General features: G+C 36.3%; 1 protein-coding gene across 6 annotated transcripts in view; it reads left to right on the forward strand.

The window, feature by feature from the left end:
• PUM2 (pumilio RNA binding family member 2) overlaps window positions 1-13,482 on the forward strand; it is a 100,962-nt gene that overhangs the window by 35,384 nt on the left and 52,096 nt on the right. For all 6 annotated transcript variants that reach the window (XM_030311582.2, XM_030311580.1, XM_030311584.1 and 3 more), the window contains exons 4-8: window positions 751-938; window positions 1,498-1,667; window positions 4,819-5,089; window positions 5,329-5,422; window positions 12,050-12,175. In XM_030311582.2, coding sequence (XP_030167442.1) covers window positions 751-938; window positions 1,498-1,667; window positions 4,819-5,089; window positions 5,329-5,422; window positions 12,050-12,175 — 849 coding nt within the window. The remainder of the gene's footprint in view (window positions 1-750; window positions 939-1,497; window positions 1,668-4,818; window positions 5,090-5,328; window positions 5,423-12,049; window positions 12,176-13,482) is intronic.

Consider the following 13,482-nt stretch of genomic DNA (forward strand, 5'->3'; position numbering starts at 1 on the left):
TTGTAAAGATTATAAAAATAATATGCTGAGGGGTTTTGTTTTGTTTTTTAATTTTTTTTTTAACATTTATTTTTGAGACAGAGAGAGGCAGAGCATGTACAGGGGAGGGGCAGAGAGAGAGGGAGACACAGAATCTGAAACAGGCTCCAGGCTCCGACCTGTCAGCACAGAGCCCGACGCGGGGCTCGAACTCACGGACTGTGAGATCGTGACCTGAGCCGAAGTCGGACGCTTAACCGACCGAGCCACCCAGGCACCCCTTGTTTTGTTTTTTAAGGTAGAGCCAATAACCTTTCATTTATTTATTTTTCCTGGGTTATTTTTTAATTTAATTTTATTTTTTAAATTTACATCCAAATTAGTTAACATACAGTGCAACAGTGATTTCAGGAATAGATTCCTTAATGCCCCTTATACATTTAGCCCATCCCGCCTCCCGCACCCCTTCCAGTAACCCTCTGTTTGTTCTCCATATTTATGAGTCTCTCATGCTTTGTCCCCCTCCCTGTTTTTAAATTATTTTTGTTTCCCTTCCCTTATGTTCATCTGTTTTGTCTGTTAAAGTCCTCATATGAGTGAAGTCATATGATTTTTGTCTTTGACTAACTTCACTTAGCATAATAACCCTCCAGTTCCGTCCACATAGTTGCAAATGGTATGCTGAGTTTCTGTACTTCAATATATTAATGTAAATACATTTTGGTTAGCTTAAAAGTACAAACATGTAATTGTGTTCTTTCTTCCAAACAGACCATTCAATGTCCCAGCCTATTATGGTACAGAGAAGATCTGGACAGGGTTTTCATGGAAACAGTGAAGTAAATGCAATACTGTCTCCGCGATCAGAAAGTGGAGGCCTTGGTGTGAGCATGGTAGAATATGTATTAAGTTCTTCTCCTGCTGATAAATTGGATTCTCGATTTAGGAAGGGAACTTTTGTAAGTATTTTGAATAAAGAAATATTTAATAATTACTCAGTGGTTTTTTGGTTATCTTTAAGTCAGTTTATTTTTCTGTTTTTTCCCAAGAGCTAAAGGAAATTTTATAACTTATTGGAGCTCTTGTTTTCTTTTTTTGGCCACTTCTTGAAATACATGAAATAGTAGAACCACTGGGAATATAATCTTAGCCATGTTACAAAAATCAAATTATATGAATTAAAAAACATAATTTGCAAGATTAAAATTGCTTACTTATGGTAGTGCTTGATGTGAATGTAACCGAACAAAATTATGCATTAAGTAAAATATTATCTCTTCTGTGGTGTTACTGCTCTTCCAGCCCCGCTATAGTTAAGGTTGCCTTAGCTCTTCTGTTATAAATCACTGCTTTGTGCTCAGTTTTTTGGCCTTTGATAAATTAGTTGATTATGAAAGTAAAATAAGGTTCAATGCTTTTATTGTTTATGTGCACTATAGTGTAGTTTTAGGTCACCTTATGGTGCTTTATTTTGTGTTTTATTACATATTCAGAATCAAACAGATTCTTTTTCTTCAGGGCACTAGAGATGCTGAAACAGATGGACCTGAGAAAGGAGATCAAAAAGGCAAGGCTTCTCCATTTGAGGAGGACCAAAACAGAGATCTTAAACAAGGAGATGATGATGATTCTAAAATAAATGGCAGAGGTTTGCCAAATGGAATGGATGCCGATTGCAAAGATTTTAAGTAAGACTTTAACTTTCTCAAGAAGAAAAGCATATCTCTTTAGGGATGATTACTGTTAGCTGATGTGGTTGATTTAGACACTTTTCCAATTTTGGTTTACTTTATTTCCCTTTGTACCTTGCGTTAATCCAGAAAAAGATTTAATTTTTTTATAAGGAATATTGATTATGAACCATTTTTTAAAAAAATAATTCAATAGAATAGTCTCTAAAACCATGCCTTCCATTAAAGGAGTAATGTTAGGCATTGCTGTTACCTTTCTGCTAATATGGTAGTCTAAGTTTTAACTTTTTCCTGCCTGCTAAAATTTAGTGAATTTTAGGTTTAATCTGTGATTTTTCTTGGCAAACTCCTCTTGGGGTTGCTCTTGAGCACCTTTTTTGTGGAGTTTTCTCTTTCTTCTATCCCTGTATTGTATCCCCCACCCCCCACTTAACTCTTAATCTTGGAAATGAGAAAACATAATTAGCTTAGGAGCTGTGACCTTTCTTGTTCATAAATACGAATTTGTGCTAATACTTAATATTTCTGAAATTAGGAAGTAGGGAACATATTAGAGATCTCAAAAAGTTAGTTTTAAGCTTAGAAGTCTTTAAGTTGTAACTTAGTTGTTTCTTGATGGCAATTAAATATTTTCTTCTAGCCTGTCTCAAATTAGCCAGTGTACCTTTACCTAGATATTAGTTGTTTCTTCATACTGAATTCCTATAACTTTATATTTCACTAATGAGATGCTGAAAATGAACTGTTTTCTTTGAGGTCTTGTGAGCCACAGAATCTCCCTTAACTGAGTGTAATCATATATGTGGATGGTATGCATTTACATTTATTATTGCCTTTAATTGTCAAAAGCAGAGTAACAGTGTTTCCTAAAAACAGTGCCATTTGTATCTGTTCTAAGTGCAAAAAAGCATCCAAAACCAGTAAACCTCTTTGACGAGAAATACATTTCATGCTTTTCAGTTTGTTTTAGAGCCTTATCCTGATTGTGCTTTTCTGCAATTACCTAATCTGCGATTTAGCAAGGGTGTATATTTAAAACTGAGTTGATTATGAGCCCTTCAGAGTATGCATTTATAATTGAAGTGTTAATACACCATTAACTATAGCAAGAAAATAGCACCACTTGATAGCGTAATTCCCTTTTCTATTATATCCTCTATCTATCACTATATTAGAGTTGTGTGTATGAAAGGCTATGCTTCTCCATATTAATACGGACTTGTACATTTATTAAAATTATAATTTTATTCCATTAAGGTTGGGGTATGTATTTAAAATTGCTTACAAAATATTTTAGATACAGTATTTGTATTTGATAGTATAAAAATGTGTCAGACATATGGCTGTGGCCATACAGTCACTATGCTCACACATCATTAATATGTACATTAATTGATACATCATCAGTATATAACCACTAGAGTGTAGAACTGAAAGGAGGGAGAGAACTATACCAGGCTTTATTATTTTTTTTTCCAGCTGATTTTTTAAAAAATATTCTTTAAAGAAAAAAAATTTTTAAGTTTATTCATTTTTGAGAGAGACAGAGTGAGAGGGGCAGGGCAGAGAGAGAGGGAGGTGCAGAATCCGAAGCAGGCTCCAGGCTCCGAGCTATCGGCAGAGAGACTGATGTAGGGCTTGAACCCACAAACCGTGGGATCGTGACCCAGCCGAAGTTGGACGCTCAACTGACTGAGCCACCCAAAGCGCCCCTTTCTAGCTGATTTTAAAGTAGACCCTTTCAGTTTTATTTTTTTCTTCCCATATATTCTGAAAGAAAAGCAAACCTTTGTGGAATATTCACATGAAAAATTATGTATGGTTAAAGGAGTTAGAAATTTCTTCTAAATGTTGCAAGGATAGTGATTGAATTTTAAATAAAATGCAAGTTCACCTAAGTATCTGGAAACAAATTCTTATAAGTAATTACTTGTAAAATGCTCTGTATATGTTAGCAAATTTACCTCAATGTGAAGCTCCTGAAGTTGGGGGCAGAGTTACATAGATGTTAACAACTGGCAGTGAAAGCCAGGTAAAATAGTTATTACCATTTATTTAATGTACTTATGGTTGAATATACTATGAACTGAAGCTTCCTAAGAACAAACTTACTTCTTGTGTGGGAAAGGATCTTGCGTAAAATAATTCTGTAGAAGAAAAGACATTGGTAAATGAGAATAGATTATATATAGAAATAAAGTTTAGACCATGAAAGATGTTGATAAAAGAGTCGATCCTTAATATTTAATCTTAATACATTTTTGGGGAAAATTAAAGACGCTAGTTAGTAGAGGAAGTTGCTTTTTTGTATGTGGAAGTTTACTTTTCATTGAAGGGCACATTTAGTTTTTGGTAAATATGTTACACGTTTCCATTTCTTTCTGATGACTTAAACTGAAGCAATTTAGTGTGATAAAGATGGGTTTTTGAGAGCGGTCATAGAGGCTTTTCATAATTCCTTTTTTGTCCTCATTTGGAAAAATAAGTACGAGAAGATTATGTCTTTGGTCTCCTCACTTAAGGAATTGAGGCCTGGAAGATGAAGTGATTTGCTCAAAATCATATTTAAAGTCGGAGTCCGGAGTCAGCCTTTGTCTTGGTTCATGTCCTTTTTTGTTATATCCCACATTTTACACTCTGAAGTCATGAAGGCCATCCTTTCTGTCCAGTCCCCTCTCCCCGCCCTCCCCCAAATAGCAAGCAAGATTTTATGGGAAAATTCTGTACTCTTGGGCAAGACAGGAATATGGTAGGTGGATTTTGGTTTTGAGACTTCCCATGTTTGTCACTTGATAGGCTGCTATTCATACTTACTCATTTTGTCTGTGATTTGAGACAAAAGTTTCAGATAGTCTGAGCCTAAATTGTGATATTGGGCAATTTCTTATCTGTAAAATTGAGTTATATCTTTATGCTATTCACCGTGGAGAAAATGATCATTAGTAATATGAAAAAATGAAACTGTGTCAGTTCCTAAGACATTAAACTGGGGGGTGGGGGTTGTAATAAAGTGGAATAATTAGTGACCTGGGGTGCCTGATTTGCCTTCTGTATTTTGCCGCCATTTGTTTTTCATGATTTTCCTACTTTCCATTCAGATTTGACTTACTACTTTTACTCATAATGCCTTTCTGTTTTCTTTATGTAGTCGTACTCCTGGAAGTCGTCAAGCCTCTCCAACTGAAGTAGTTGAGCGCCTGGGCCCCAATACTAATCCCTCAGAAGGATTGGGGCCTCTTCCTAATCCTACAGCTAATAAACCACTTGTTGAAGAGTTTTCAAATCCTGAAACCCAGAATCTGGATGCCATGGAACAAGTTGGTCTGGATTCCTTGCAGTTTGACTATCCTGGTAATCAGGTACCCATGGACTCTTCAGGAGCTACTGTAGGCCTTTTTGACTACAATCCCCAGCAGCAGGTAAAGCGTGCCCCTTCAGTGAAGCTTCTCTGAACTATGTACCGGTGTAGCCTCTGGTGCTGTGAGGCATGGACATGAATAATAGGAGTGTTCTTAAATACTTAATGTTTTATAAATAAAATGTTTTTGTAGTTGAGAAAGTGATTGAAATATGTGTTTAAAATAATCTATTCTCAGCTTTCTAAATAGAAATTAAATGCTTTGAGACTAATCTTTGTTTTAAATATTTTCCCTAATAGCTCTTTCAGAGGACTAATGCACTAACAGTTCAGCAGTTAACTGCAGCTCAACAGCAGCAATATGCATTAGCTGCAGCTCAGCAGCCACATATAGGTGAGTCTTTATAAGTTACCATTTTGATTAGACTGTTAGCAACTCTTGCGTTAGTGTTTATTAGAATGTTTTATTTTTCTATAATTGTATGGGGTTCTTGTTTTAAAACGTCTTCTTAAAAGAGTAATAGATTACATGGCAGGAGTAAAGATTAACTAGGGAAGAACTGTTTCTGATTTTTGTATCGTTAAATAAAAATGTATAATATGATGAAAGCTGTCAGCACATAAGGTCAGTGTAAAGTTAAGAGAGTCAAACACTTGGAAATTCAAATGTAGTTATTTGTGTCTTTTGTCAAGTAAAAATGCTTATTTAAAAAAATGGTTTGGGAATCAATTCCAAGAAAATTCCTTAAAATATTTTCTTCTTCTTCACTTCATTAAGTTATTTGGACTTTGACTTTTAGCCTTTAACATGAATTATTATTATACCTTTGTTATTGCTAGAGTCAAAGCATTGGTACATGTTGTCCATGTTGGGGTTTTTTATTTTTAACTTTTCAATTTGAAGTAATTCTAAATTTACATGGAGTTGCAAAGAGAGTACAGAGAGGTTCCCCACACAGCTTTCCCTAAATGGTTACATCTTACATAATCATAGTACACTACCACAATCCGGAATATGATATTGGTAAATGTATATGTATAGTATTACATCATTGTATCACATGTGTAGATTTATATAACCACGTTTATGCCTGGTTTTAGCTAACCTTGATTTATTTCTTGGTTGGAAAAGTTGTGAATATTCTCAACATCATAATCAGTGGAAGGGGGAGATATTTATTAAGTTGTTTCTCTTCCCTTACATTTGTATTGTTCTTTGTCAATCCAAGAAGGACACCTAGGTCCCAAATTTTATTTTTGGTTTTTATCCAAGATGACCACACATTTCTAGGTGACTTCTAATAGCAGCATGCATTCTTTGCCTCCAACTTTCTTTGTTCCTATACTTAATCCTTCCTTCTCATTGTTAGAAACATAGTGATTCCTGTCTACTAATGGACTGGTGTAACGCTTTTATTTATTTCTTTATGGTATGGTTTAATATATGACAGGCTAATAGTATACCCATTATTGCTCTTCCTTTTTGAAGTTTTCTCTTCTTATAAGCTTTTTTATATAAACTTTAGACTTCATTTATTTACTACCAGAATATTGGGTTAAAATTTTAAATTAACTTTGGGAAAATTGACATCTTTATGATATTAAGTATTCTAATCAGGACATGGTGTATTTTCATTTTTGTTGACGTCTGCTTATGTGTTTATGAGTGCTTTAAAGTTTTCATCATATAAGTTTGCATATTTCTTAAGTATATTCTTAGATATTTTATCTTTTACTATCATTGTAAATGGCTTTTATAGATCTTTTAATTGGTATCTGTGAAAGCTCTTGATTTGTAAATGCCAACTTCTATGAATATTTTCTAATAATTGAATCATTCTTGTGTTCATGGAATAAAAATGTATCTATAATTCTCTTAATGAGCTCTTTCAATTGGCTAGTGTTTTATTTAGGGTGTTTGCATCAATAATGTGTATATGAAATTAGTGTTTACGTTTGTATGTATGTTTGTTTTTTCATTTTTTTGGTCAGATTTGTCATAAAAAGAATTTAGAAATATCTCCCTTTTTAGTACCCTGGAGTATTTCAAATAACATTGGACTTATATGGTCTTTTAAGAGACCATAAGGCAGAATTTCTTTGTGAAGCCATCTGGAAGACTATGCAATTAAATTTGAAAACCTGAATAAAATGGAAATATTTCTAAGCATAATTTACCAAAATTGATCCCATCTTTTAAAAATATTTATTTTGAGAAAGAGAAGGCACATGAGCAAGGGAGGGGCAGAGAGAGGGTGGGGGTGGGGGAGAGAATCCCAAGCAGGCTCAACACAGCACAGAGCCTGACACAGGGCTCAAACTCGCAAACCAGATCATGACGTGAGCTGACAACAAGAGCCAGATGCTTAATGCACTGAGCCACCCAGATAGAAGAATCCTACCTTTTAACCTTTGTTCCACAGTTAAATGTATTTATTGTTGACCATCACTCTTTTTATCCAAGTTTGACTAGTAATTTCTTGGGTGTCTGATAGCCTACTTTAGAACAGCACTTTACAACAGAAATATAATATGTGCCACATAGAGTTTTAAATTCTTTTGTAGCCACATTTAAAAAAAAATTTGTTTTTAATGTTTATTATTTGAGAGACAGAGAGCAAACAGGGGAGGGGAAGAGAGAGACAGGGAGACACAGAATCAGAAGCAGGCTCCAGGCTCCGAGCTGCCAGCACAGAGCCCATCGAGGGGCTCAAACCCACAGACTGTGAGATCATGACCTGAGCCGAAGTCAGCCACCCAACTGACTGAGCCACCCAGGTGGTGCAGCGGTGGAGTGGGTTCTAACCTTAATTGGGATTTCAAATTAACGATAAAAGCATGTATTTGGAAAATAGCTCCGAGATAATTGGGTCCTATTCCTAATGTATCAAAATTTTAAATGAGAAAAAGTTTTGCAAGACATTTTGCCTCTTTGATAGACAAAGAACCATAGATTAAAACAAAATATTTTTAATGCTTTATTTTACCTGTCAGATTGACAACTCTTTAACAGTTTAGTAGGGGCACCTGGGCAGTTCAGTCTGTTAAGTATCCAACTCCTGATTTCACCTGAGGTTATGATCTCATGGTTCATGAGTTTAAGCCCCATGTTGGGCTCCGGGGTGACAGTGGGAAGTCTGCTTGGGATTCTCTCATGCCCCTGCCCCTCTCCCACTTGTGCTTGCCCACCACCCCCTCAAAATAAATAAACTTAAAAAAAAAATTTTAATGGTTGGGTAATGTCCAAATTTGACAGGAGTGTGAATGGCATATTCATATATTCCTGATGGGAATGTAAATTGGCACAACTTTCCTGGGGAGTAATATGGACATACTGGCCAAGAATTGATGTATATTTTCCCATTTAAGTGAATTAAAAAAAATTTTTTTTAATCTTTATTTATTTTTGAGAGAGAGAGAGGGAGAGAGAACGTGCTTGAGCAGGGAAGGGGTAGAGAGAGAGGGAGACCCAGAATCTGAAGCAGGCTCCAGCCCGTGAGCTGTCAGCACAGAGGCTGATGCAGGGCTCGAACTCACGAACTGTGAGATCAAGACCTGAAGGAAGTCAGACAGTCAACCGACTGAGCCACCCAGGCGCCCCTCATTTAAGTGAATTTTTAAATGTTTATTTACTTTTGAGACACACACACACACACACACACACACACACACACACACACAGTGGGGGTGGGGCAGTGAGAGAGGGAGACAGAATTCAAAGCGGGCTCCAGGCTCTAATCTGCCAGCCTAGAGCCTGACATGGTGCTTGAACCTTAACTGAATTTTTATAAAGATAGGATGATAATGCAGAGACCTTGCGTACTAATAGAATAATAAGATTATTATAACAAAAGATTGTGGACCATCTGACTATATATCCTTAATAGACTGGTTAAATCACGTATGTTCCTTCTGTGTATTAGAAAGAATGACTTGATAGGTTACCTGTTGACATAGAAAAGGACCTATGGTTAATTGGAAAGTGAAAAATACATATTAAAGTGCCATTATGGCCTACAGTATATAAAATGTGTGACTGTGTGTGTGTTCATTTCAAAATTGAAAATGATGTATATACCTACGTGTATGTATAAACATAAATATACACGCGCATTTGTATACACGTGCAAACATAAATATACATATATATGTAAACACAGTGTATTGTTTGCTGTCTAGTAAGTTGTAAATATTTCTAAATTAATCATGAACTTAATAAAAACACATGAAAAACATTTTTTCAATAAGTTTCAGTATGTATCCATTAGGCTAAACTGATTCCTTTTTCCCCCACATACCTGAAACTTTACTTCATATCTGCTTTATATTTCACATTTGTTTTATAACAAATATGGAGAAAACTATATTAAAATCCTCTCTAAAATTGAATAATTCAGTAGAATATAAGCCAACAGTCAGGAAAGATTACATGAGGACTTTGACTTTCCGTTTTGTAAAACTCCACTAGTATTGGAGATCTTAAAAGCAAGCTATTTAAATCATAAAATATTGAATATAAAAAAATTATATCCTGGCTTTGAGATTTTGTAGGGGTATGAGTAGGACATGAATACCACAACATCCATCATTTTCTTTGTGACAAAGACAATTTATGATAGAGGAAACAGGGAAATCTTGAAACCTTTCCCCTAGGGCTTAGTTAAGAATGCAACTCTGAGCAAATGATTTTTTAAATAGTGCAAGGATATTATTCAACTCTCTTTTTTTTTTTTTCAGTGTATTTATTTTGAGAGAGAGCCTAAGCAGGGGAGGGGCACAGAGGTAGGGAGGAGAGAGAGAATCCCAAGCCGACTCCCCGCTTTCAGCACAGAGCCCAAGACAGAGCTCCATCCTACGAACCGTGAGATCATAGCCTGAACTGAAATCAAGAGTCAGATGCTTAATCTAATGGGCCACTCAGGTGCCCCTGAACCCTTAGTCTTCCTTTATTAAAAGCAGAGTTTTGGGAGCTCCTGGGGAGCTTAGTTTGTAGAGTGTCTGTTGATTTTGGATCGGTTCATGATCCTAGTATCAAGCCCCGTGTTGGGGTCCATGCTGAGTGTGGAGCCTGCTTAAGATCCTCTCTCTGCCCCTCTCCCACTTGTGCGTGTGCATGTGTGTATTCTCTTTTCTTTCTCAAATAAAAGTTTTAAAAACTCATTTTTCAAATGGTTGTGCCTGTACATGAAATCAGTGTTGTGGGGTATGGCCACTAGATTTAGAAATTAAATAGATTATAGAAATTAATAAATTTAGTAGAAAATACTAAGTTACATGGAACTTTATAAAGATAAATTTTTTTTGATATTTTTGTTTGTGGCATGTATATGTATATATGGTCACTAGGTTGATATGAAATATATCTCATATTATGGGTCACATTCAAAACATTTAAAAACTGCTATAATATAGTTAGAATGGAGTTTCTGAACCTTGATTTTAAGGTTTAGAGTAAGTGTTCCTTTTGAATCCTTTCTTTTAAGTCATTTATACCCACATGCTTTTATTCTCCTATTCTCCCCCTTAATCATGTTTTCATTTATTTTTAAATATTTTTAAGTAACCTCTACACCCATGTGGGGCTTGAACTTTCAACCCCGAAATCAAGAAATCATGTGCTCTACTGACATAACCAGCCAGGCGCCCTATTAATCATCTTGTAAATTGAATTTTTCTGAGCTCTTGTAACTTTTAAAACACCTCCTTTCCCATTATTTCCTCACCTTCCACTTGTTTTCCAGAAGAGACAACTCAAGCAAGTCCATACCTTACAGTGACTTGTATACACAGTACTTTCTTGATACCAGCAGTTTTCTTTAATAAGTACTGCAAACGAATATTTAAAAAATCTTCTTCCCTGCCTTTTACCGAATTCACGTTAGCAGTCATTAGATGCAGAAGTGGCCTTAAAGTCACAGTTCTGCCTAAAGCTCTTCATTGTTATTCTGTTGCTTTCTGGGTAAAGTCCAAACTTTTTTTTTTTTTTTCAACGTTTATTTATTTTTGGGACAGAGAGAGACAGAGCATGAACGGGGGAGGGGCAGAGAGAGAGGGAGACACAGAATGGGAAACAGGCTCCAGGCTCTGAGCCATCAGCCCAGAGCCCGACGCGGGGCTCGAACTCACGGACCGCGAGATCGTGACCTGGCTGAAGTCGGACGCTTAACCGACTGCGCCACCCAGGCGCCCCAAGTCCAAACTTCTTAACATGACCCAGGAAGGTCTTCACAGGTCTTCATTCTGATTGTAACTCCAATTTTGTCTTGTCTTGCCCTGCCCTACAACCCCACATCATCCTACCCACACTTTCTGAAGCTCACTAGGTACCCCTTCTCTCTGTGCCTGTAGCTCCTACTATACTGTATTCTAATTGTCAATTTGTTTTTCTCATTAGATGGATTGATTTGTGAGGGCAGATCATGCCTTCCTCACTATTGAATTCTTAGCTCACAGTATAGCTTAATAAAGATTAAATTAAAAAATACTGGGGCACCTGGGTGGGTCAGTTGGGCATCTGACTTTGTCTCAGGCCATGATCTCGCAGTTGATCAGTTTGAGCCTGGCTTCAGGCTCTGTGCTGACAGCTTGAGCCTGGAGCCTGCTTCTGATTCTGTGTCTCCTCCTCTCTCTGCCCCTCCCCTGCCTGTGCTCTGTTTCTTAAAAATAAGTAATAAGCATTAGAAAAACAAAAGAAAAACTACCGTTGAACAATAGTAGTTCTAACTCTAAACATTTATTGTGTGCCTGTTTTGCTAGTTCTACACAGTCCTTTCATATTTGGTATCATGTTTTAACTCTCACAAAAATCCTCTAAGATAAGTGGTGATACACCTATTTCCTAAATGAAGAATCTTAGAGTCAGGTGATGTCACATGCCCAAAGTCACTCAGTTAATCAGAGTTTGAACCACTATATGCACTCTGCTTCCCCACTCCAAATTCAGTGTAGAAATTATTTTACCTAATGAAGAAAATTATACTTTACATCTTCATTCATTATTTCTCCCCTTTTTAAAATACAGCTGGTGTATTCTCAGCAGGCCTTGCTCCAGCTGCATTTGTGCCAAATCCGTATATTATTAGTGCTGCTCCTCCAGGGACTGATCCATATACTGCAGCAGGGTTGGCTGCAGCAGCAACATTAGCAGGTAACTTATTGTTCATCCTCGTTGCTTATTATGGATTTAGTTTTAATTTTCTTACAAGTTGTATTTTTGTCTATTTGGTGGGCAATTTGAAGTTCCTAAGAAAATCTGAAACACTTACCTAGAATCAAGTGATGTTTCCAGAGAGTTAGTTTACTATTTGTCCAGTTTTAATGCTGTAGGAAAAAGCCGAAGCTTGAGAACTTTCTCCTTTTGTACATAGTTGGTTTCCAATTCAATTTTGTAGTTTCAGAAATCTTACATTGCCAACCACAGATCTTTTTTCTGACCAATTCCATCACCCACAGAGACAGTGCAAAAGTACAGTTACTTCTAATGCAGTAAACCGGGGTAGGTACCATAGATACCCAGGTCAGGGAGAGTATGAGGTAAGGAGCTTCAGCAGTCTTGAGAGAATGAGTATCTAAAAAGTAAAGTTTATTTAGCAGTGTTAAAATATGCAAGCCGACTGAGGGGCAAAAAGGTGGCATGGAGTTGGAAAGCACTTAACTGTCAAAACCAGAAACTGCCACTCAAAGTCTAAAATGAAAACCAAAACTATACAAATGTTATGTATCAGTAATATTGCAATAATACTGGGGAAAAATGTTTTTAAACCCAAAGCTGTATTTCTTGCTTATTTAAGTAGTAAGGAGAGTTGGGTGCTGGTCAGGCACCATCCTATTGAGCCAAGCAAACAATTTGCTGATCTTCTGTGTAGGGTTTTGAAGAAGAGGTTGTTTTAGGTTGAGTTGGTTATAGAGACAAATGAATTAGTCTTAGGCATGGGTTAATGTTGGTTACAGAGGCAGGAACAGGGTCATGTCAGCCATAAATGTGTGTTCACTGGAGTGAGCCTGCCAACTGACTGACTTTCATAACTCTAGACTATCATTTTTAAACTTTGTTCAATGATATGAATTGTCACTGATGAATTTGACAATTTTAAACTCCACTTCTGGCAGTTATTATCCTGACTGTAGAACAGTCAGTCTTTTCCTGGGAGTTAGGGGACTTGTTTTTTATACTCAAGACTGGTTTAAGAAGTGAAAAAATAAATGTTAATTTCAAATTCTAGTTTGATAGCTTATTTAGGAGACTGAAACCAACCTATCACATTCATTAGATTTTAGTATTAGTATAGATCTGCACGTAATTCCATAAGGAGGGGATGAGCTTTCTTGGTGCCATTTAACTGGATGTTAGTATGTAAAATTCTGGTATATCATACAATCTGTGGACTTTAAGGAAACCTTAAGAAATGTTTAGTTTTCAGATTAAGCATTCTAGGCATTTTGGATTCAGGCTTT

The sequence above is a fragment of the Lynx canadensis genome, chromosome A3 (assembly GCF_007474595.2).
Source record: "Lynx canadensis isolate LIC74 chromosome A3, mLynCan4.pri.v2, whole genome shotgun sequence".
Lineage (NCBI taxonomy): Eukaryota > Metazoa > Chordata > Mammalia > Carnivora > Felidae > Lynx > Lynx canadensis.